Source organism: Tamandua tetradactyla, chromosome 4 (genome assembly GCF_023851605.1).
Source record: "Tamandua tetradactyla isolate mTamTet1 chromosome 4, mTamTet1.pri, whole genome shotgun sequence".
Taxonomy (NCBI): Eukaryota; Metazoa; Chordata; class Mammalia; order Pilosa; family Myrmecophagidae; genus Tamandua; species Tamandua tetradactyla.
This window is the reverse complement of record NC_135330.1, coordinates 13,996,888-14,022,414: the sequence shown is the minus strand read 5'-3', so window position 1 is coordinate 14,022,414 and position 25,527 is coordinate 13,996,888. Positions and strand designations below refer to the sequence as shown.

Sequence of the window (25,527 nt, the reverse complement as noted above, 5' to 3'; positions counted from 1 at the left end):
GTTGGCGATATTTTATGGCTTCTCCAACACCCAACCAGACAAACGGGCACCACCACCTGGTCAAGTTGACACATGAACCTGACCATGACAAAGGGGATATCTATACAATCCATAAGAATAACCTCCAGGATAACCTCTCAACTCTGTTTGAAATCTCTTAGCCATAACACTTTATTTTGTCTCATTTCTCTCTTCCCTCTTTTGGTCAAGAAGGTTTTCTCAATCCCTTGATGCTGAGTCCCCATTCATTCTAGGTTTCTGTCCCATGTTGCCAGGGAGGTTTATACCCCTGGGAGTCATGTCCCACATAGAGAGGAGAAGGGCAGTGAGTTCGCTTGCTGTGTTGGCTGAGAGACAAAGAGAGAGAGAGAAGCCACATCTGAGCAACAAAAGAGGTTCTCTTGGGGGTGACTCGTAGGCCTAATTTTTAATGGGCTTAGTCTATCCTTTGTGGGGATAAGTTTCCTAGGGGCAAACCCCAAGACTGAGGGCTTGGCCTATTGATTTGATTGTCCCCACTGCTTGTGAGAATATCAGAAATTCTCCAAGTGGGGAAGTTGAATTTTCCCCCTTTCTCACCATTCCCCCAAGGGGATTTTGCAAATACTTCTTTATTCACTGTTCAAGTCACTCTGAGATTTATCGGGACATCACGCTAACCTGGACAAACCTACAAAATCTCATGTCCTAGTCAAGGTTCCATGTACTTATGGTGTTCAGTTGAACTATCCATATAAGTTAAATTAGGAAATGCACTAGTCAAAATATAAATTTTGTACTAAATAAACATTTCTTGCTATGGTTTCACACATAAGTTGAAGTTTTAAAATATGAATGACATCTATTTTCAACACTCTGCAATATTGACATTCCTTTGTTCTTCTTCATGCAAAAACATTTTTTAATTTTTACATTTAGTTGCTATTTTTGTACACTCTAGGCATTTCTAGGTTATGCCATCTCAGTCTTTATCTCTATCTTTCCTTCTGGTTTCATATGTGCCCTGAGCCCTCCACCCTCTATCATTCTCTGAGCCTCATTTTTTAAAATGCAATTTTATTGAGATATATTCACATACCATATAATAATCCGAAGTGTACAATCAGTGGTTCACAGTATCATCACATAATTGTGCATTCATCACTACAATTAGTATTTGAACATTTTCATTACTCCAAAAAAACATAAAAATAAGAATAAAAAGAAAAATAAGAACACTGAGGACATCCCATAGCCTTTATACCCCATATTATTTATTTATTTTTTTGTCTTTATTTTCTTATTCATTTATCCATATGCTGGATAAAGGGAGTGTCAGTGACAACTTTTTCACAAATGGTCACACCATAAAAGCTATATAGTTATAGCATTATATTCAAGAATCAAGTCTACTGGATTACAGCTTAACAGTTTTAGGTATTTCCTTCTAGCTATCCCAATATGCTAAAAACTAAAAAGGGATATCTATATAATGCATAAGAATAGCTTTCCAGAATGACCTTTTGACTCTGTTCGAAATCTCTCAGCCACTGAAACTCTATTTTGGTTCATTTCTCTGTCCCCTTTTGGTCAAGGAAGCTTTCTCAATCTCACGATGCCATGTCCGGGATCATCTCCCAGGAGTTTGGCCTCACGTTGCTGGGGAGATTTACATCCCTGGGAGTCATATTCCATGTAGGAGGGAGGACTGAGCCTCAGTTTTTAAATCTGTAAAATGGGGATAATAACTCATACCTCACAGGGTTGCTTTGAGGATTTCTTAATGGAAGGGTGGGATGTTTCTCTTTTTCTTCTGCAGGTTGGAACACAACACCCCAGAGCCCCGAATCGTGCTCGACTAAGCCAGAAGGAGCTGGAGAATTTCCATATATATTTCTAGTTCCTGCAGCTGTCCTCATCTCCCTTCCATGCCAGCGTCTTCTTTGGGAATTGGCACAATGGATGATGCCACATTAGTCTCTACAGAACAAATTTCTAGTATGCAGAGGATATGGGAGTTTGTTCATGGTCTATATTTTGTTTTAAAAATGGTTTCTAATAGCTATTTTAAGAGTAAAACTGCTAAATAATATCTCCCAACTTATCAATAAAGACAACAAAAGGTAGAGAGGTTAAGTTGCTCACAAAAGACTATTCAGCAAGTCCAAGCACTTGTAATCTATAAAGTGCTATGTAAATGTAGGTTACTCTTATTAATGTCATGGAAAGTCCCTCCCCCTGGTTTTCTAATCTGTTACTTGTCTTCGCTCCTCCCTAATCTGGAATTACTACATTTCTATACCTTCCCTGTGCCCAGGCCCATCATCCAAAAGAGGAGGGGAAGATAATGGTGACTCAGAGAAAGCAGAAGCAGCTGCTCTGTGAGGGTGGACAAACTGGCTGTGAGTCAGCGGGCGGATTCTCCAAGGTGGCCAGGGTCTAGGCTTTAATCAGATGCAGAGGAAAAACTTTACCCTCGCATATCGCACTTTTTCTTCTGGCCAGTTGGTCTCAAGGGGAACTCAGCAGGAGCAAGAGTAGATGGCACAAAGCAAGTAGAAAACTTGAGTAGAAAACTTCCCAGAGCTTGTGCGCTATTGTTAATAGGGCGGTGAGACCAGCTTTTCCTATGGTAGGATGCTTGATTTACAAAGACATATTATTGGAAATATATTTTGTATTCTTCACAGTTTTCCTCAGAAACCGTATTCTATCTAGAGCCATGAGTCCTAACGAGTGTTCCCGTGGCACCACAGGAGGGAGAGATTGGACAGCCGAGTGCTGTCGATGAGGCAACTGGGAACCAGAACTAAGCTGTGCTCTTCCCCAGTGTTCAGGCCAGTGCCTTCAATGAGTCTCTGGGGAGAAGGGCTGAACCACGGCTGAGCCCAGGAAAGGGATGAAGGTGATTAGGAAGAGGCACTATTCAATGATCCCAACAGATGATTCTGCATGGATCCTGGTTCTTCAATTGCCCTGCTCTGTATTTAACATATGAATTTAATAAAAATTGTGGCATTATATAAAAGTTTAATTCCTCACCTGAATTAAATTCATGTTCCTTGTCTATGCTCCGTACTTTGACTTGCTACAGTAGCCAAATGGTACTCATGGGCCGTCAATAAACACTTGTCCATTTAAATCTTGCTCCCCTCCTGATAAGCTGTCAGCGTCCCCAGCCTTGTTCACAGTGGTCATTTGGTCTCATGAGAAATAGCCAAAGCTGTCACTAGCTCATACCTTGCCCAATCCCTCTTCCTTGGGGACTGTGTGGCCAGGCTGGTTTCTTCTGGGAGAAGTGTGAACAAACCACATCCTGGAGCTAGTGTCATGGGTAAAAGCCAGGAAAATCTATTCAAAAGGAATCATGTAGCTGGGTGATCTGAGGCTGGTATCTGGGGCAGAGTGAGGTTTGGTGAGCATGATGGAGATCAGAGCAGCCCAGATGAACACCAGAGACACAGACCATTGGCCATCACTGGGTTTCATGTGTCCAGGGTTTCATAGATTTTGAGCAGGTCAGATTCATTTAAGGAGCAGAAAAGATAGGACCCTGAGGGCCCAAGGCTATTTAGGAGGCTCTGATCTGGATTATAATAATATACAATAGGTTGATTCATGTGTATGATTATTGAGCTTCTGTGATGATGCCTTACAAAGAAAATGATCCATACAATGACCCAGTCAGTGAACAAGCAGTACTCAAGCTCCGGTTGCATATGAAGCATGGCCTGACCCTGCTGGAAGTACCCACTGCAGGGCACAGAGCCCATCCTGACCACGTGCAGGAGAGCACACAGCATTAAAGGACATAAACGGGCTAAAAAGTACACATGGCATAAATGCCCACTACAGTATCAGGAATATACGAGCATTTTACAGGCAGGGCAACAGGGCTGAGGCCACAGATGTGATGAAGAGGAGAGATACCGTGGCAGTTCTGCACTCAGACTGGCAACAAAGAGGGAAGTTCTTTAAGGTAATTATGGGAAGCTTATATGGAAGAGGCATTTTAAATACTTTAAAAAATCATCAGAAGAATAACATGTGTGTATGGTTAAAAAAATAGAGCAGTACAAAGAAATGTGCAGTAAGAAGAAAGTCTCCTTCTCAACTTCTGATTCCCAGTTCTTTCCCAGAGGCAGCCACTGATAAGTTTCTTCTATATACTCTCCCAAATTTTCTATGCCTATATAAGTATATAAATATACTGTTAATCCAAGTGGTAGCATATGGTATGCACTGCCCTTGACTGCTCTTTCCACTTAGCAATGTACCTTAAAGTTCATTCTATATTGGTCTTTTCCTTTCTTTCTTTCTTTTTTTTTTATGAACGTGGCAGTGTCTGTATGTTTAGGGATATCCAGGAACACCCTAGGGTGTTGTGATTTGCAAGAAAGACTAACATAATTCAGAAAAGCTATTAAACTCACAGTTATAGGCGATTATAGTGAAAGGATACAGATCAAAATGAGCAATGGAAAAAGGCAGATAGGGCAGGGTTTCGGAAAGACTAGGCGCAAGTTTCCAGTTATTCTCTCCCAGGGGAGTCATGAGGACAATGCTTAATTCTTCCAGCAGTGGTGTGTGATAACACACATGCAGTACTGTCAATCAGGCAACTGCCTCTGAATCTGGTGCCCAGGTCAGGGCCAAACCTTTCTTTGGAATGTGAACACTATGATTTACTCAATCAATTCTTTACTGACATTTTTCTGTTGCATGGATATATTATCATGTATATGGACTCTCAATTATGGATGTTTTGGCTATTTTCAACCTTTTATTTTAAACAACGATGCAGTAAAAATCATTTTGCATAGATCTTGTGCACATCTGTAGGATCCATTTAAGCCACTATTTAGAAGATGATGTGAAGGATGGTCAATCCAGGTTATTCTGGGTCATTTTCAACAACAATTTGACCAGCATTAGCAGAGTTTTGAGGTGGTGCCTCTGAGTTGATGGGAGAAGACAATATGAGTATACAAAGAGAAAAATGGAACACTGACATTAAAAAAAAAATTTTTTTACTAATTTTTAAATTTTTTAAAAAATATGAAAACGAAGAAACACAAACATTCTTAACATATGTAGAACATTCCGTTCTACATATATTATCAGTAATTCACAATATCATCACATAGTTGCATATTCATCATCATTTCTTAGAATATTTGCATCAATTCAGAAAAAGAAATAAAAAGACAACAGAAAAAAATTCACACATACCATATTCCTTACCCCTCCCTTTCGTTGATCACTAGCATTTCAATCTAAGTTTATTTTAACATTTGTTCTCCCCATTTATTTTTATGCCCTATGTTTTAGTCATCTGTTGATAAGGCAGATAAAATGAGCATCAGACACAAGGTTTTGGCAATCACGCAGTTGTGAAAGCTATATCATTATACAATCACTTCCAAGAAACATGGCTACTGGAACACAATTCAACATTTTCAAGCAGTTCCCTCCAGCCTCTTTATTACATTTTGACTAACAAGGTGATATCTATTTAATGTGTAAGAATAACCCCCAGGATAACCTCTCGTCTCTGTTGGGAATCTCTCAGCCATTCACACTTTATTTTGTCTCATTTCACTCTTCCCCCTTTTGGTCGAGAAGGTTTTCTCAATCCCTTGATGCTGAGTCTCAGCTCATTCTAGGATTTCTGTCCCACATTTCCAGGAAGGTCCATACCCTTGGGAGTCATGTCCCACGTAGACAGGGGGAGGGTGGTGAGTTTGCTTGTTGTGTTGGCTGTAGAGAGAGGCCACATCTGAGCAACAAAAGAGGCTCTCTTGGGGATGACTCTTAGGCCTAATTTTAAGTAGGTTTGACCTATCCTTTGTGGGGTTAAGTTTCATAAGAACAACCCCCAAGATTGGGGACTCAGCCTATAGCTTTGGTTGTCCACACTGCTTGTGAGAATATCAAGAATTCAACTTGGGGAAGTTGAGTTTTCCCCCTTTCTCATCATTTCCTGAAGGGGACTTTGCAGATGCTTTTTTATTCACTGTTCTAAATCACTCTGGGATTTATCGGGGCATCACTCTGGATAAACCAACAAAATCTCATGCCCTACTCAAGGTTCCATGTACTTGTGGTGTTCAATTAAGCTGTCTACATACGTTGTATTAGGAAATGCACTAGTCAAAATATTTATTTTGTGCCAAATAAACATTTTCTGCTTTAGTCTCCCACATAAGTAAAAATTTTAAGATATTAATTACTATCAATTTTCAACATCCTGCAGTAATGACATTCCTTTGTTCTTCCTCATGCAAAAACAATTTTTTAAATTTGTACATTTAGTCGCTATCATTATACACTCTAGTCATTCCTAGATTATATCATCTCGGTCTTTATTGTCTATCTTTCTTTGTGATTTCATTTATGCCCCCAGCCCTCCTCCTCTATCATTCTCACGTTCAGCGGAACACTGACATTTGAAGCTCATGGGTTTAGGAAGGAATCTGTGTCTGACCGATGAATAGGCTTCAGAAGCTACCCAGGGCAAGGAGAAGGGGTAGGGGTTAAATCCAAGCAACTAGGAGACACTGAAGGAAGTCCCAAGGTAAATCTATCTGCAGAAGTCCCGGCCCTATAGGGCTGCAAGAAAGAGGTAACAGCTGCTTTTCTTTTCAGGTGAAATTTTCATAGATGGGGATTTCAGGAAACTCGGGATCATTCTGTGGGCGCGGTGGTGCCACCTGTAAGCCAGAAGAACACCCAGCATCACAGTTAATAAAGCCTGGAAGACTCTGGTTTCCTAAGCCCTGTGCTGGTGAGAGAGAGGAAGGTGGGGCCAGCGTACGGTTGGTCCATCTTATAGAAACAGGTTCAAATAAACTGGCTTTGAATTCAAACAATCGACCAAACAGATGACAAGCATTTATGAAACATCTCTTAATGGTAAAGGTTGTGGACTGGACTCTCTGCAAGGGAGATACAAGACAGCTTAGTTCAGCAAGCTGAGGGAATTCAAGAATGACAATTAAGGCCTTGCCCTCAAGAAGCTACTGCCTAATGATGCTAATCCCTTCCCTAGCTGGAGAAACAAGATATGTAATTACATAAGATAATTCAGGTGGTAGAGGTTAAGTTCCAGAGTAATGGACCAGACCATTAGACCACTCAGATTCCAAGGGTTCTAAGGATCTTTGTCTGAGAGTGTCAGGGGAGGCTCTAAAGAGCAGATGAGAACTGAGCTGATGCAGAGGAGAGGAGGTTAGGTGTCAGCATTGGCTTGGGTATAACAATAAATTTTGTTTGAGATATTATTCTGACGTGTGCTAGAAAATAATAACTAAACTAGGAGTAAGAATTTCCTGAATAAATGGGCAACTATGGCCTTAGGAGTCCCAGAACCTGCCTCAGAATTATTAGCCCCGAAAGTTCTGAAGGCAAGAGCTTGGCTGATGAAATACACTGATTTCCACTCACACTGTGGGTGCAGGTGCTTTCAGGGGTTGCAAGTTCCTGTGTGGTGTGGGAGCTATGGACGACTGGCCAGACATGGAGTGATTCATGGTCATACTGAAACTCAGGAGAGCAACTGATGTCCATGACTTCACTGTAGATCAGAACTGACCCAAACACAAAGGGCTAGGTCAGAGTGGAAAGCAGATCTGGGAATGCAGTGACAAGAACGAACTCCCTGCTGGCTAAGCGTTATACCACACTCTACAAGCTAGGACACGAGGCAGATGATGGTTGAACTGAATTTCATGCCTGAACAGGTGTTTACTGAGCAAATTCTATTTAACTTTTAGGGTCCAAACCAAACTCTTTTTATTATGAAATCTTTCTTGTCTATCTCAGTGCCGAAGTCCTACTTCTAGAGTCAGAAAATCCTTGGGAATTGCCCATATAATTTAGAAAGTGGTCATATAGTGTGTATTCTCTCCCCTTCCAGGTAAATGAATCAGCTTCATGTCTCTTCCCTCCAGAGACAGGTAAGATAGTTCTCAAGGTCAGAGTTGGTGCCTTAATATCTGACTTTCCATAACACCCATCCCAGCTCTGGGCAAACAAAAGCTGCTTGATAAATATCTATGGATTGATTTATCAATCACAGGACAGTAACACAATTGAAAAATCAGTAGGAGAGAAAGACAGATTTTTTTCCCATCTTGTTTGAACAGGAAGAGAATTTGGGAGTAGTGGCGGAAATTTGAAAGCAAAAGTATGATGGGCCCAACGTTTCTGGGAAAGTGAAAGTGGAGTGGAGAGCCAGATTCAGATCAAAGTTAATTATCTTTGTTTAGAGTTATTCAGGATTATTTTAAGACTCCAGTGGTTCTTAATACTGGATCTTTCAATCATCTGTGTGACCTTAGGAAAAACTAATTTCTTTGAATCTCAGCCTCTTTGGCTATAAAGCGTGCATGGTAATTAATGCATTTCTAGAGGTGTCATAAGTGTCATAGGAGAAAATGGTTGTCAGTGTTTCAAAAATTGTAAAACTTTACATAAAAGTTGGTTAATATTATTTTTAAATGGTGTATTGCACCCTTAAGTAATCTTTTAAGACTATAATAAAATCAGTGGGTTGTAGTGAAGAACACATCTTCCAAAAGAAAACTTTGACATTGAATAAATTCCAATTGTTTTGAGAATTCACTATTTTGGCAGATTAGGATTAGGGTTAGAGATATTTCTGGGAATACTTGTAGTCTGTACAGTATTTGGGTTTACAGCCTCTCATTCTGGTCAATGTTAAAATTAATCAATGTAAGATTATTAAATCAATTAGAAATAACCAGTTCTTGGTCGCACAGATGGAAGTCAGGAATACTTGTTTAAACATCTCCGGGGATCATGCTGTGCGTCAGAGGGTGCATAGAGGGTAGAACTTAAGCTCCTCATCCATGGGAATCTAGAACTTTTGTTAAAATGGTCTGGGCAATAATTCCTCACTTTGTGGGCCCTAGGATAGAGAGAAAATTGTTCTCACCGTCTGGAATTTCTGTACAGAGCAGTACACTGTAGGTGAATATTCTTTCCTATGGGGAACCGGGGCCTTTCCCTGTAAGAAATCAATATCAGAATGGCCTTAATCACCAAGCAAAATATTTGCAGTATTTCACTCTCAACCTTTGAGGAGATGGGGCACTCCACCAGGTTCTGGTCTCACATACAACGTGAGACTAAATAAATGGTCTTAGTGAAGTAGGGACTGATATCTGTTTCCCAATACCTCCCTTATTAATGACCCAAGTATGGGATCTGAGGGATGAGTGCCCCATTCCAAAGGACCCCAAGGATAGAGCCAGGATTCCTGCCCATGTACCCCTGGTCCCATTCCTCCCCATTCCTTCACCTCCAGTTTGGTAGGACTAATCATCCAGGATGTTGGACGGCCCTAGAAGTGGGAGTGGGAGGAAGACAAACTGATCAAAAATGCTCACCTGCATATTGAGGAACACTTGGGAATACACTGTATTCCCTTCAATTGCAGACTCAAGTACTCTGTCATATGGAGTGACGAGATCATACTCGGATTGTCCCTCGGAGGCCAAGCCATGCCCAAGTTCCTGCTGAGTGACCAAGTTATATGTCTCATCCTTTCCATTGACAGATTTGTGCATCTCAGTCCTCTCCTCATCCTCCTCAGTTACGCTGCTACTAGAGCTGCTGTTGGATGTGGGTTGGGGTCGTTGTCTGGCAGTCTTAGGCGGAGGGTCTAGCTTCTCATGTCCTTGAGAAAGCACGGTATATAGTGTGGACTACACTGTGTGGGGTTGATAAAAGCGTGCCAATCCCTACTCCTCTCTTGTTTTGCTGCAAGGATCCAATCCTGCTCTGACTCCTCCCCAAGATGAGGCCTAGAGAACTGGAGGAGAAGTTTTTCTCTTCTTTCAGGGAGTTCCATTCCACCTTCCCTCCTTCCCTCCCTCCCTCCCCACTTCCCTCCATCCTTCCATCCTTTCAAGCATTCATTTGATAGATATTCATTGAGTAAACATGTGATGGACTCAGCTACTCTTAGTGAGCAGAACTGACCCTGTTGGATAAACCATGCCAAGCACCATGACAGGTGGGGAAACCCAAAGTTCAGTTAGAAATGGTCCTGAAGGAGTACACTGGCTAGTACTAGAATATTAGAATATTAGAGCTACACATAAATCTATTAATGTAAGGCGGATCTGATGAGTGCCACATGAAAGGATGAGGAAAATACAAAGGTGAGAAGAAATGGCCTCTGATTAGGAAAGTGGAGAAGAGCTTATGAAGATGGTGACTTTTGAGTTGGGCCTTGAAGGAGCAAGGTTTTGATGGGTGAAGGGGCATTCTTGGCAGAAGAGGTAGCATGATTAAAGGAAACTTTGGGATCTGGGGCACCATTTGGCAAGGGATATATTCAAATATTTAACAACTGCAACTGCATAAGCATAGGGCCATCAGAGCTGACACCTGCGATGAGCACACTGGGTAGACCTCAACCTTGCCTCAAGTAGCCCATTTGACCTGAGTGGATAATAGTAATGTCTCAGGTTTAAGGATCTACGATGGGACAGGCACTGTTCTGAATGCTTTTTATGAGTAAATGTATTTAATATGCATAACCCCCACAAAGCAGAGGTGATAGCTATCTTTATTTTTTTTTGCAGATGAGGAAACTGGAGCACATAAAAATTAAGTATTTGCCCCAATAAGTGGTAGGGCCATGATTTCAATGCAGGTAGCTTGTACTTTATACTTTTAACCATTATTTCACACTGACCCCCACGGACTACGTGTGGAATAAAGAGATAAAAGGTTGTCTGGCCCAATGCTGGGCATAGTAGTAGGTTTCATCCACTGAGAAGTCACTGTGTATATTGCCCCCACTCAGTCCTCATAGCAACTTTGAGACTCAGGTGCCTCCATTTTGCAAGGTAAGGACATTGAGGCTTAGAGAGTGGGTTGCCCAAGATCACATCACTAATAATAATAAGAGCTGGGATTTGAACATAGGACTGCTTGACCCCAGAACCCGTACACCTGCTCACTAGGTTATATTGCTTCTTGAACAAAAAGGGAAGGACACAAAGAGCCATTTATGGTTTTAGAACAGTCAGAGATGAGCTTTGGAAAGTGGGGGGAAGAAAGGATAGAAAGGAGAAATACTAGAGAGGGAAAGACCAGTTAGGAAGCCATTAGGAAGCCATTATAATATTTTAGGGAAGAAGTGACAAGGAATGGAAATACCTGTTAATAGGGACTGGTTAGATAAATTAAGGAACATCTATATAGTGGAATAACGAAATACATGGGATACATCTGTGCCGGTTTGAATCTGTTGCATACTCCAGAAAAGCCATGTCCTTTAATTCTCATTCAGTATTGCTGGGTGGGACCTTTCTGATTGTTTCCATGGAGATATGACGCATCTAATTGTGGGTGGTAACTTCTGATTAGATGGCTTCAGTGGAGATGGAATGGTCTTCATCGATTCAAGGTGGGATTGCTTACTGGAGCTTTTTAAGAGGGAACAATTTTTGAAAAAACAACATAGCCCATGTAGCCGGAGAGCTTTGGAAATGAAGAAGAAAAATGCCCCCCAGGAAGCTTCATGAGTAAGGAAGCCTGGAGAGAAAGCTAGCGGATGTTGCCATGTTTGCCATGTGTCTTTCCAGTTGAGAGAGAAACCCTGAACTCCATTGGCCTTTCTTTAGTGGAGGTAACCTCTTGTTGGTGCTTTAATTTGGACATTTTTATAGCCTTGCCTTAATCTGGACATTTTCATGGCCTTAGAACTGTAAACTTGCAACCTAATAAATTCCTTTTTTAAAAAGCCATTGTGTTTCTGGTGTATCACATTCCGGCAGCTGACAAACCAGAACACAGTCTAATCTACATATGCCAATATTCCTAGGAAATACTGTTAAATTTAAAAAGCAAGGTTCAGAAAAGTATGTATAGATTGCTTCCATTTGTGTAATGAATGCATAAATATAAATACATATGATGGCTGTAAAGGCATAAAATGTTTCTGAAAGGACTTTGATATACATAAATCTTAAAAGTGGTTGTTTCTGGGGAAGGGACAGGAATTGGAGTTTGGAAGGAGATTTACCTTTTGTTGTATACCATATAAGTGAATGACTTTTTAATAAAACACTATTAGTTAAACAAAAAATTAGTGACAGCAGGTACTAAGGTAGTGGCTGTGGATCTGAAGAGGTGACCTTGGAGAGATGGTAAAGAGACTAAAAAAGTCTCCAATGAAAGAGGCTTTGGGAGCTGAGGAAAGGTGCTGGGAGAGGGGATGCTGGTACTGTCCCTAACACTTCTTCTCTTTTTCTTCTCTGTCCAGAGCTCTAAGGAAGGAGGTCACAGGCTAGTGGAGATGTGGGGAGGGAGCTGGTCGGAAACTCCATAGTTCAGCCTCATTCTCATTACCTGCCTCCCAGGAAAGCCTGCATTGTTGGATTACTTGAGCACACCCCCCTCCAGTTTCTGCTATTCCATCTCTCTTGGGTGATCCCCTTCACAGAAGTGAGATAGGGTTTTATAAAGCAGGGTTTGTTCCATGTGGGCAGAGTTTGAGGATTCCTGAGAAGTCTGAAACCCCAGAGTTCAAAGCGGTGACTTGGGACACTGTGGGGCGGGAGAGTAAGGGGGCAGGTATCTCAGCTATCCAACCCAGCATCTAGCAGAACAGTCTCACTTTTACCTGCTGTTGGGATTCTCCCTCACAATCTGTTTCAAGAAAGAATTCCACAGCATTTTCAAAAATTGGAAAACGAAAGACCCAGCAATACTCTTGGGTAATAGGTGTGTGGACAGTTTTGTGGGTTTGAATTTTAAATAAAATGTTAACTTTAGATCCTGGCACAAATTCACTATTCCATTTGGTCTTCGTTTCTTCATTCTTACACTGATGACAATAACTCCATCCTCATCCTAGGCTAATTCAAGTGACCAATGGCCAGTGCCTGAGGAACCCTGGAGACTGCCTCTCATGGCTCTGAAGGGTCCCTCTGGTTGTGACTTTTGTTCCCCAAACCACCTTCCTTTGGCACATTGCTCCTCAAACTTTAGTGGGCAGACAAATCACCTGGGGATCTTGCTAAAATGCAGATTCTGATTCAGTGTTCTGGGGTAGGGCCCAGAATCTGCAGTTCTAGTAAGCTTGTGACTGATGGCCATATTGCTGGTCTGCATTCCACACTTTGAGAAGCAAAAGCTTTGGAGCTCCTCTCTGAACCAGGGATCCCATATTACCTGGTATGTCAGCAGGGACCTCAACTTGGCTGGAACCGAAGGCTGGGGCTGAATCTGAAAAATAAATGAATAAATAAAGGTAGAGAAATTTCATCAGGAGGGTTGTGAGAAGAGAGGTCTCTGCTTCTAGGAGAGCCAAAGGAGAGAGGGAGAATGTCTAGGGACAGACAAGGAAAGGACTTCAAGGAGGGCGATGAACCGTGATGTGAGGACAAGCCCATGGGAAAGGGTGACCAGAGAGAGTATAAGGTCACCTTCAGCTGAGATTCTAGAAGGCCCTGGAGCTTCCTGCCATCCCTTTGGAAGGGAGAAGCTTTAAGCTCTCTGTTGTAACCAGTAGCCACTGCGGTTTGTCTGCTCACAGTGATTCTTCCTGGGCCCTGTGCGTTCTAGCTATCCCATTCTTTTCAGGAACTGTTCCATCCCCACTCCAATAATGAGATTCTACAGGGAGCTGCCAATCAAAACATCTCACCCTCTCGGCCACAGTGATTGGCCCAAGAAGGGCCCATGAGCTGAAGGTGGGTCAATCAGAGCTATTTCCAGAGAGTTTTCAAATTGGAAGTAGAAGAAACATCTTTCTTCCTTTTCTGGTGTTACAGCTATTAGTATGGGTGAGTCTGGAGCTACCAGATGCCACATTGTGGCACACATTCCCCCAACCCTGCCCCTCTGCTGGCTGCAGCAGGAGAGAGTTAAACTGGTCCAAACAGCAGGGGAGATGAGAGCTGCAGAACTCTCCTGACTTTGGAGTCTCTGATGACTTGTCCTCAGGCCAGCCCCACCCTGACTTCCTATACCCCACTCCTTCCATCACTCTAAGAAGAAATGAAATCTTTGGAGACAAGAGGTAGGAGGGGATTTTCCAGAGGAAAGGAAGATTCCACAGAAATGGCCTAGCACTGACAAATGCCAGTGGTCTCAGCAAACCCACATGTTCTTTTTTGTTTCCAAATGTACCAGCCAAAGGCTCCAAAACATAGAAGAGAAGAAACCAGCACGGTGGATATAATCCAAAGCTTCATTCTTCGCTTAGGCCCTTTAAAGAGAAAATGAATGGTATTAACATAAATAATGACAAGGGAGATGGCAGCATAATGGCCATCCTACCTGCCTCTTTAAACTCCATGATATGGCAGAAAATATGTATTTTCATTTATTCATTCTACAACTATTTACTGAGGAAGAATTGTTTTAGGTAAGAGGTGACAGCAGTAAATGAGACAGGCACCGTCCTAGGGTAGAGAGGTTTTTGGCTTCCCTAGTGTCAGAGTTTTAAGTACCTGAACTGGGATTTGAATCTAGCTACCTGATTTGAAAGCACCCTTAACCACTACACCATACTGCTCCTCTCTGTGGATAAGGGGAGTTCCAGGATTGAAACAGAAAGAGCCCAGATCTCAACTGAGCAAGGCTCTAGATAAAATTGTCAGGTGCAGACTGACCCAGCGTCATCAGATCCTGGGTACATCCTCCCTTCCCTCTGCTTCTTTCAAGGGAAGATCAGAGGATGGAGCCCAGGGTCCCAATTCTGTCTTTGCTGTGTGACCTTGGGCAAGCCCCTTAGTCTCTCTGAGCCTTGGTTTCTTTATAATAAGAATGTCTGCCTCATAGTGTTGTTGTGAAGATTATGTGAAAATGCACAAAGACCTAGGATAGTCCTCAACATTAAGTAAGAGCTGCTGGGGCCTCCTTTTGAAATTCCACTCACATAGCCCTCATTCCTTTGTGGTCCGCATCCCTTTCCATGTCAATGTTCCATAAACACTTCTCAACAAACCTTTAATGCTGCCGTGTCCAGTAGGATAACGTGAGTCACGTGTGAGCCCTTGCTATGTAGCTACTGTGACTGAGGGACTAAGTCCTTTAAATTTTATTTAATTAGATTTTAAATTAAGAAAACCCAGATACTTGATTCAGTTATTGAAAAGCTATCAAGTATGTTTGGAGCAACTGGGTATATAAAGCTATTTATTCCACTGCAAATTTTATGAAACCTAAATTCAGGTTATACACTTCCAACGGAAATTTAGCATCTGACTTGAGATGTGCTGCACATGTAAAATACATCCCAATTTCAAAGACTTAGTACAAGACAAAATACAAATTATCTCATGAGTCATTTTTTTTTTATATTGGATACATGTTGCAGTGATGATATTTTGGATACATTGGTAAAATAAAAGATATTATTAAAATTAATGTTACCTGTTTCTTTTTACTTTTTTTAATTTGGCTTTCAGAAAATTTAAAATTACATATGTGACTCCCATTATATTTCTATTGGAATGTGCTGCTCCGAAGGACTCTCCCTCACACTCTCATGAAAAAACACCTAAATTGTAAATTCCTTTGGAGCCGGGCCTGAGACCCCAAGGCCTGGCAGAGCGGAGATGGACAGCAACCTGGACAGATATTCCCAGGAAGAAACTGCGAGGAGCTGTTGCTGACGGGGTTCACGGCGGTGCATGTGAAGTTGGGGTGCTTTTCACCGCTTTTCCAGGAGACTTGGAGGCGCGACCCCCCTTGGGACACAACAGCTCCCTTCTGCAGGGGGTTCCACGTGTACTTGACGTTGTCTCCACTGTCCTCCACTGAGCACGTGAGGGTGACCCTGCAGAGGCTGTCCTCGGTGAGCTCAAGGCTCCAGGTGACTTTCGGCCGCTTCAGCCTCCCTGTGTGAGGAGAGAGGCAAATCTCTTGAGGAGTCAGGGCTGCCCTCTGCGCAGTCGCAGTGTGAATTCATTCACTCAAAACGTACGCACTGAAGTTGTGTGATGACACAGGGTTAGGGCTGGGAAAGTGCCTGCAGGAGTCACAGGCGTTCTGGAGTGCTCCTGGCCTTTCCCTCGCTAGCTGTGAAATCTTGGGCATGTTACCTCACTTCTCTGGGCCTTTGATTCTTATGTGTGAAATAAGGAATCAATAAAAAATGAGAAAGGAAAGATGCAACGACATTCTAAAAGGGGTACTCACAGCTCAGACAAAGCAAGCAAGCCAATCAACAAAAATGAGCACAGCACTTTCACTCACTCTGAGGGCCCTTTCAAGGCTTCGATTTGAGGTTCTATTATCTTATTGTTCACTTATATGAGGTAATCTTGGTAGAGAGGTGAGCCCTGCACTCAACACAGGGAAGCGCTCAATGTTAGTGATTTTAAACGAAAGAATAAGGCTTGCTCTGTTTGTTCCCAGTTTATGGTTTTATTCAATCTTCTGCAGTTTTTTTTATATTTGAGTCATGGTATGCAATGGCTGGGACTTGGCCTACTCCCTGCATATCTCAAGACCTTAGAGAGTATCTCCCGCCACAGATACCTAGACACCCACAAACCCAGGCTGGGAGTGTGTTGACCATGTCTGAGCGGTACAGATGAAGGAGATGACAAACCCAAATCATGCAACCCATCAGGCCAAGCTCCCATGAGGCGCGGGCTAAGGAGACAAAATGCAGGTTCCGTCCTTCACACTCGGCAGAGCCAAATGGCTCCCACTCTCAGAGCCCACACAGTCTTCTGGGTGCTGGTAGGGCCTTCTCCTCAGTCTCCTCTGGTTCTACTCTGGCCACTTCAGCCCTCATTGGAAATGATGTTCTATAAAAATGTGAAGGTTTCCTGGGTCCTATTGGATAATTAGCACAGGAGGACAGGGCACCTGCTAAAAGTAGGCGACTAAGGTCTCACCGGAAGCTTGGAAGAAGGTGGACCTTGTTAGGCAGATTTTGCCCAGCAGCCAGGTGTAATTTTCCCTTCCATGAATTGGAACGAACTGTCCTAGAGACCCAAGACATTCTGATACAAGGAGGGGCTTGAGAGAAGAGCGAGGCGGGGCAGGCAGCAAAGATGAGAAAGTTTTCGGGGAAGGACAGGACTCACGGTAGACGAGCAGGCTGATGTGCCTCACGCTGGCCACTTTGGCAGCCTCTGAGCATGCATAGGCAAGGTAGGGGCCGGCATCCTGCACCTGCAGCCGGCCAATCTTCAGGGAGTAGTCCTGGCCAGAGACCCACACCTTGACCTCATCGGGCTCCTTGGAGTTCATAAGCAGGTCTGTGGTTGCTGCTTCTCCCCTCTCTTTGCTGATAACAGATGCATTAAACATCCAGACAACCTTTTCTACGTCCTGATGGGCTGGGACGGCCAGAGGCAGGGTGACTGACTCCCCCAGGATCCCTGCTATTGTCTCCCCCATCGTTCCTCCTTTGGAGGCTCCTGGATCTGCAGTCAAGGGTGAGACATTGTGGCTTCAGTCACTGGTTCCCACTCCTTTGTTCCTCGGCCAGCCCCCAGGGCCTCCTGCCCAAACTTCTTCCCCAGCTGAGCCATCCCTGCTGCTTTCCCATGACAACCCATTTCACTTGGTTATGCCAAAGCATACCCAGGCCTCTCCAGCCCTGTCTGCTCTTCTGAGTTGACCGCAGGGGTTATCCCCACCCAAAGACCAGTCTGGACTCCTTCATCCATGCTCTCTATTCTACCTGCCCGCCTTCCTCTGGAGAGTTTCCAAGTTTTCTGCCATCAACTCTCTGGCACATTAGAACAGAGGATAAGGGGTCTTTAGACTTGTTCTTTTGCTTCCCCATCTTTTCTGTGTCTGTGTCCTGCCAGAAGCCTGGGGCTTTGACCCCACAGTTGCTTAGGCGGTTTCTGGACTTCCCTGCTCAGGTACCTGTACAGAACTGCTGGGCACGGACAGGGTGGGAGCTGCTCTGGCTGACCGGGTTGCTGGCGGTGCAGGTGTACACCAGGTCTGGGTCACAGGGCGTCCTGGAGATGGTGAGAGTGGAGCCCCCAGAGGGCTCAGAACCGTGGACATTCCTCGGGGCCCAGCTGTACCGAACGCCGTCCTCTGACCCCTCCACGGCACATGTCAGGGTGATGTTACAGGTGGTGTTCTCAGACACTGTGGCCTTAATGGTGACACGTGGCTGCTGAAGCTGCTCTGAGGGGACAATAGCAATGGGACAGCTACTCATCTACCCGCAGGTGTGCGCTGAGAGGATATGGGAAAGTGGGGCTGCTGGGGACAGCAGGCAGGGCCCCATCGCCTGTTCCAGGGGAAGTTTTCTCTTAGTTTCCCACAGCAGTCGAGGCTGAGTGCCTCTCTTTGCTGCTTCCATAATGTCCCCTCTAGGGGTTATCACCACGAGTCAATATGCCTAACTGTGTGCCTCCTTGTCCCTCTCCCCACCAGTACATGAAGTCTTGAAGGGCAGGCATCAAAGCCTGTGACCCAATACCTTCCACCCAGCCTGGCCTGTGACAGGCACTCATGAATGTTTGGTGACTAAATAAAGGACCCAGTACCAGACAAAAGGGATGGGGACACCACCTCTAAAATTTGTTACCCAAGTCTTTTTTTTTTCTGAATTTTGGACCAACGTGCTTCTAGATTGTCTTACTGTTCCTTTTCTTCCCTTTTGTGATATCTCTTGTCTTTACAGTGTATAAGCATGCTTAGTTAAATGTTATTTCTTTTTTTTAAAATATGTAATACATGCATAAAATTGAAAACATACAGAAGGGACCACAATGAAATAAAAATAAGCTTCTTTTCCATCCCTGCCCTCCAGTCGTCTATTTGATCTACTTCCTCTCCCTGTTGGCAATCACTGTTAAGAGATTCTTACTGATCCTTCCAGAGATATCCTCAGTATAGTACGGTAATTACTACACATAGCGTTCTGAGTATTTAAAAATATTTAACAATAAATCTTAGAATTTGTTCTATGACAGTAAATATTTCTTTCATATAGAATCCCATTTCTTTCATACACATAGAACACCAAAAAAACAAAAAACAAAACACACAAAACTATTTTTAAAAGATCAAGCTACTCAATAGAAAGATGGGCGAAGGATATTAATAGTCACAGAAAAGAGAACACAAATGGTTCCGAAACATGAACAGGTGCTCATCTCACTCATAGTAAGAAAAATATGAACTATAGAAATACTATTTTAAATAGCCGGTTCAGCAAAGACAAAAATGTTGGCTAACACGTGGTTATCAAGAATACGGGGAAAATACTCTCAAACAGTGCTGTGGGAGGGTTGCTTGCTAACATGAGGACACTTGGGCAAAATTTAGCAACATTAAAAATGCCTATATCCTTTGACTCGGCAACTTGACTCCAGGAATAGCTGCAACAGATTGACCCTTCAGAATTTACCTTATTCACACATGTGTGAAAAGAGAGGTGCATGAGACTATTCATTGCAACATTATTTGTGAGAGAAAAAAACTATATATATATTTTTGGGTGCGTGGGCTGGGAATCAAACCCGGGTCTCCCGCATGGCAGGTGAATTTTCTACTACTGAAGCACCAGACAGAAAAATACCAAACAATCTGATTGCCAGTGAGTAGGGGAGCAGTTCCATGAATTACGACCGTTACATAAAGTGTACGAATTTTATGGCTGTGTTTTCCACTCTTGACATCTGTGTGTATGGAATTGTGCGAAAATGGCCAATGTGGTAGTTATATTTATCCCAGAGAGAAAAACTCTTAGAGAGGAAAAGAATTGTTTTTAAAAATAAAAGATCAACCCCAGAACTCACCGAAGATGTGCAGGATGAATTCTTTTTTGGTGGTGACTCGAACATCTTTTCGGTTTACCTGGGCCGTGTAGGGTCCTGCATCCTGCAGCGTCAGGTTGCTGATGTACAGGGAGGAGATGTCGGGGGCGATGGTCAGTCGGCCCTCGTAGCTTTTATCCATGAAGACAACATTTCCTCTCGGGTATGCTAAAGCTATAGCAATCTGGGAACTGATCCAGGTGACATGCTCGATCTCTGGGTCTCCTGAGATGTTGAGGTGGAAAGTCACGGACGCCCCTAGGATTCCCATCACCACCGTTGGGGATGTGTCCTCTCCAGAGACTCTTGGCCCTGCAGAGGCAGAAGAGGGCCTTGGAGGAGCAGCTTGGCTCCTCAAGCCAGCTTTCATTCATTTATTCACTCAAAAAACATACATTGAGCATAAATGTCAGATGTTGAAGAAGGAAATGAGATTCCTGCCCTCCTCCTTCTAGGCCCATTGCTTAGCAAAGTTATTCATCCACTCATTCATTCATTCATTCATTTGCCAAACACTGTCCCCCATGAAAGCAGCTATAATAATTGAAAAAAAAAGAGTTAGGTATTGCACTGGTTTAAAAGGATTTATGTACCCTAGAAAAACCATGTTTTAATCCTAATAAATTTTGTGGGAGCAATGGTCTCTTCTAATCCTTATTCAGTACTCTAGGTTGAAAACTTGATTAGGTTATCTCCACAGAGATGTGACCCAATCAATTGTGGGTATTAAACTTGATTATATGAAGATGTGTCCCCACCCATTCTACTTGGATCTTGATTAATTTACTGGAATCCCATAAAAGAGTAGACATTTTGGAGAGAGTTCCTTTTGAGAACGAGGAGAGAGCTGCAGAACCAAACAGAAGGATGAGAGAACAACAGAGTCCACTAGCCGGTGACCTTTAGAGATGAAGAAGGAAAATGCCTCCCGGGGAGCATCATGAAGCAAGGGGCCTGGAGAGAACGTTAGCAGATGCCGCCATGTTCACCATGTGCCTTTCTAGCTAGGAGAGAAACATTGAACATCACTGGCCTTCTTGAACCAAGGTATCTCTCCCTAGGTGCTTTAGATCGGACATTTCTAAAGACTTGCTTTGATTTGGACAATTTCACAGCGTTAGAACTGTAAACTAGCAACTTATCAAATCTCCCCTTTTAAAAGCTGTTCTGTTTCTGATATATTACATTTCGGCAGCTAGCAAACTAGAACAGATATCTTCTTCTAGGTTTCTGTTCAAACAGGAGGATTATCCTTCTAACCTTGGGTGAGTTTCTGAATTCCTCTTGGGTGAGTTTACTTGCCCATAATATAGAAATGCTCACACCTGCATCATCTTCCTCAAGGGACATGGTGAGGATTAAATGAAAGCAGTTTGTTGCGAATTGTAAAGGACTGTTGAACTATAAATTGGAAACTTTGGAAAAAAAACAAGATGGATCAGTGGATGGTTAGAGGGATAGGTAGATAGACAGGTGTGGGATAAGGCAAGAAAAATAAAAGTTAATGGTATAACCTTGGTGGTAGGTATATGGCTTTGCTGTAAAGTTCTTTCAACTTTTCTGTATGTCTGAGAATTTTAATATAAAATCTTGGGAATCTAAGGAGCACCTCCCATCTCTATCTCACCCTACCTTCCCAGGGGGTCAGACTGACTTTGTCTTAGCCAGAGAAATCTGGTCGGCCTTCAGGAACAAGGTTTGAGGTTGGGACCATACGGTAGCTTTGATTCAGCTCTTGTTTTTTTTCTATCAGGGAAGACCCAGATTCCTGATAAATGTTGTTACCGAGGCTACTAGGAGCCTGCCATTCATTTAGAATGGATAATTTCCTTATAGGGACCCTAAGGGTGTCTGTGGGTCACTGCTATTTGGCTTCCAAGATTCCAGGGCTTCTGAGTCTCTGGAGAGTACTCTGAGAATTCTAGAAAAAGTCAGATCAGTTCAGGGACCAGGTTACTCCAGGAATTCTGGGTGGAGAAACAAGTAGAAAATGTGAGAGGTAGAGGAGAGTCATAAATACATCCTGGAGAAAGGGATAAAGACTAAGGTGTGCATTGGAGACCTTGCAGCTTGAGAAATGCAGGCACCGAAAAGAGACGCCTTAATTGTTGCAGGTACTGGGGGTTTCTGTCCAGACCCAAATCAGCTGAGCACCTGGGCCTGGTGGAAAGGCAGCTAGAGAGGTCCTGGAGCTAAGTACCCTGGGGGTAGGGGGGATACAGGTTCAGGTGGATTCTATAGGCAGACTCAGATTTGAGGTCTCCTAAAAGAGAACTCTCCCTATCTGGAAGAAACTGCTTACTGCTGCTATGGGTGTATTAGGTACTTTATATAAATCATCTCATTTAATGCTCAGAATTATCCCATTATTTGCTTTATTTTACAAATGAGGAGGTGAAATTTACAGGGTTTAATTTCATTTGCCTGAGATTTTGGGTTGGTGAGTTGAACCCAGAGACTACATAAATGGTGTGCTGACTGCCTCTGACTTGGAAGCTCGGAGATGCTGGGTGTTGGCTGGGTGTGTAGTGCTGTAATTTGACTTCATCTCTCCTCATCTCAGAGATAAACAGAGGCTCACAGACAGTCACTGATGGGGAACAGGGTGTGGGGCTCACCGGTCAAATCCTGTTGCAAAAAAGGTGCTACGAGGCTCTAAGTAGAGTGACAGGAGTCCCTTCTTATTTTGAACTGCACCATTTGTCACATTCAAAGATTGTGATCCCTGAATTTGACTTGCCTATCCTTTAATATTTTCCGAATAATGCACATAAAAATCACTATAATAGCAATCATAGCTTCCACCAAATATGTGCTAAGGGCTTCGTATCTATCGTATCATATATCATATCATATCATCATACCATATAACACCAATCTCTCTCTCTCGCCACACACACATTATCTCTAATCTATAAAAAGTCCTGCATGAGGCGGGCCGCGGTGGCTCAGCGGGCAAGAGTGCTTGCCTGCCGTGCCGGAGGACCTCGGTTCGATTCCCGGCCCCAGCCCATGTAAAAAACAAACAAACAAACAAAATATAATAAAACAAGAAAATGTTTAAAGATGTTTCCCTTTCTTCCTTCCATCCTTCCTTCCTTCTCTGTCTTTCCTTCCCTTCCTCCTTCTCTCTTAAAAAAAAAAAAAAAAAAAAAAAAAAAAGTCCTGCATGATATATCTTTCTAACTCCATTATCCACTTAAGAAATAGAGGCTTGCACAGCTAGGAAATGAAGGAGCGAGAATTTACTTCAGATGTTTTGCATTCTAAAGAAAGGTCTTTCATCCTATTACCTTCTAAGTTCCTAAATGAGTCCTTGGAGATACGAAAGCATCAAGGGAATTCCGTTTTAGACCAAAAGAGTGAGGTGAGGCTTCAGGTTGCCCCAGTCAGTGAACCCAGAGCAGGAGAGATGCCTCTTGCCCTACCCTGTCCCAAATTCACTGAGTTGAGCACCTGATGCTTGGATGACCATAGATGCAGTTTATCTCAATTTCACACAACACAAACGAGGAGCATCCCAAGGGCTGCGTGTGTATTTAAACATCCCTGCGGCTTCCTGTGTTTTTATACACAGGAAAGAAGGAAAATGAAAGTGAATGGCTCAGCCCTGAAGTCCTAGCTCCCTCTCCCACCACACATCTATCTAAGGGCTTTTCCTAGAGCCTCCCCGCCTTGCGCCTTTCCCCCAACCCCACTCCAACTGCTCCTAAGCCCCTCATGCTACCTGCACTAGCCTCTGCTCCCCGAGGGAAAGCAGGACCCCAGAGAGCAGGAGCTGCCGCAGTTGCAGTAGCTGAGACCCCCCGGTGCTTCATATCTGTCCTGGGTCAGCTCTGCCTGCGGGACAGTGGGGGTCCACCCCACGCTTCTGGGAAATCTTCCCCGGGAACTAGCAGGGATCGGGCCTTGATGGGAAGTAGGGCGCGGGGAGAAAAGGATATCCTGATGGAGGCCGCCTAGCCCAGGGCCGCAGACCATCCCCAGGTCCCCAGCGAAGGCTGAGTAGTTCTGCAAATGTGATAAATAAGGTAGGATGTAGAAAAAAAAACACCAACAATCCTAGCCTTCCCTAAGCAATAGCTAGGTGGCTTGTCATCAGGGAAATTTTCCTGGAACCCTGTGTGGGTTTTATCGACATTGAGAAGGGAACAAACTCATCACTTGGCATTTTTCAGCAGGAAGGGATGAGGGCGAGAGGAACATAGTCTGAGCGCAGAGCTTTTTGAGACAGAATAGAGCGCCACATACTCGTGGTATACGAATATGCACTGGCTCACATACACACATGCATAAATAAATATATACATCTTGGGCTCAGAATAAGGCGGAACCTATGGAGCAATTAGTACAATGAGAGGAGTTTCCTGAATTTTATTAACACCCCTCCTCAGAGGAACACTAGCGGCAAGCAGCAGTGAATAGTGTAGACTTACCCATAAGCAGGAAGAGGAGAGGAGTCCACTGAATGGGGGAGAACATTTGTGGCTGGCTCTTCTGCAGCCTACCAGAGAGAGACCCTAGAGCATAGGCATCTGAGAGCCTCTTTGGCCCCGCCATGATCTTCTATTTACAGCAATTAGGCGGCAGCAGGAAATAACCCAGCTTCCGCCAGAGTTTGTGCGCATAAGCATGTGCGTGAGTGAGTGTGTGTGTGTATGTGTGTGTGTGTATTTCAGGGAGGGTTTTTTTTAATAGCTTGCACTGCAGGCTCCTTCTGCCCACTCGGGTTGCTGTAGGGATCTCAAGTCTTTTCAGGGCCTTCCTCACATTTGCAAGTTAACATTGAACATCACATGCTTTAGCATCATGAGACTCGGGTTCTAAACAATTCTGCATTTTCACTTCTCTAGTTCCCTCCCTCTCAGAGACTGGAGTTGAGATACGGCATGTTGTAAATTTAGAAAATTGTGCACCCAGTCTCCAGATACTGAGGCTCTCTTCTTTCCCTCAGTGTGTGGAGCGGATGTTGAGGCTTATTCTCCTTACCTGTGGTCACTAACCCAGTTTTTATTCGGGGATCGGCCTTCTTTTCCCATCTGTCAGTCTACGTGGTGTAGATGGGTCTTCCGTCCGACTTAAGTCAACCTGAGTACTGCATTTCCTGCCCACAGTGATTGCCTCACCCTTCATAGGTAGGCACGCGGTCTAGGTTGTCCAAACAAAATACAGCTCGGAATGTTCTCGTGAATTCTTTCATTTATTATTTTTTTCTGCTGGGGTTGAGTTGAAAAGAAGCAGTCCTGACTGGTGTTGGCAGCCATCCAGAGACCATGGGAGAGCCTGTCTAAGAATGGAGCGAATACAGAGGAAGTGAAGCAAAAAAATAGGGGGGGGGGGGGAGCAGAGAAATTACATATGGTGACATCATTAAACCGCTGAATTGAACCCCTCCTGAAGCATGTAATCTGCCCCTGGAATCTTCAATATAAGTGCCTCTAAGCTGGCCACCAATCTTTGCTGCCACCTAGAATTCACACTTTTGCAATCCCTCACCTCTCCCCTTGAGTGTGGGCTGGATTTAGTGACTTGATTCTAATGAATAGGATGAGGCTGGGGTAATAGGATATCCTTCTGAGATTAGGTTGCAAAAAGATTGTGGCTTCTATGTTGGATGTTCTCTTTCTCTCCCTAGCTTGCCCTGAGGAAAGCCAGGTATTATGTTGTAAGCTCCTTTATGAGAACTGAGGGAGGCCTCCAGCCAATACCCGGTGAGGATCTGAAGCCTACCAAGAGCATCAGGAATGAGTCT

The 25,527-nt window shown here is 43.6% G+C and overlaps 2 protein-coding genes across 5 annotated transcripts in view; one reads left to right on the top strand and one right to left on the bottom strand.

Moving 5' to 3' along the window:
• CD244 (CD244 molecule) overlaps positions 1-3,038 on the top strand; it is a 46,622-nt gene extending 43,584 nt beyond the window's left edge. For 2 of the 3 annotated variants that reach the window (XM_077156641.1, XM_077156640.1), the window contains one exon: positions 1,799-3,038. In XM_077156641.1, the coding sequence (XP_077012756.1) occupies positions 1,799-1,879 (81 nt within the window). In that variant the 3' untranslated portion in view covers positions 1,880-3,038. The remainder of the gene's footprint in view (positions 1-1,798) is intronic. The other variant, XR_013174027.1, reaches the window with a different exon arrangement.
• Positions 3,039-4,754: 1,716 nt separating this feature from the next.
• LOC143680055 (T-lymphocyte surface antigen Ly-9-like) lies at positions 4,755-24,858 on the bottom strand. 2 transcript variants are annotated; one of them, XM_077156639.1, is made up of 10 exons: positions 24,765-24,858; positions 19,758-20,087; positions 17,863-18,135; positions 17,070-17,411; positions 15,600-15,869; positions 14,129-14,233; positions 13,195-13,248; positions 9,393-9,682; positions 8,939-9,010; positions 4,755-6,692 (listed from the first exon to the last, which is right to left on the bottom strand). In XM_077156639.1, the coding sequence occupies exons 2-10, from the start codon at positions 20,044-20,046 to the stop codon at positions 6,624-6,626; spliced, it is 1,764 nt and encodes a 587-aa protein (XP_077012754.1). In that variant the 5' UTR covers positions 20,047-20,087; positions 24,765-24,858; the 3' UTR covers positions 4,755-6,623. The 2 variants fall into 2 exon arrangements, with proteins under 2 accessions (XP_077012754.1, XP_077012753.1); XM_077156638.1 differs by lacking the exon at positions 24,765-24,858 and adding an exon at positions 24,212-24,538.
• Between the last annotated feature and the right edge of the window lie 669 nt (positions 24,859-25,527).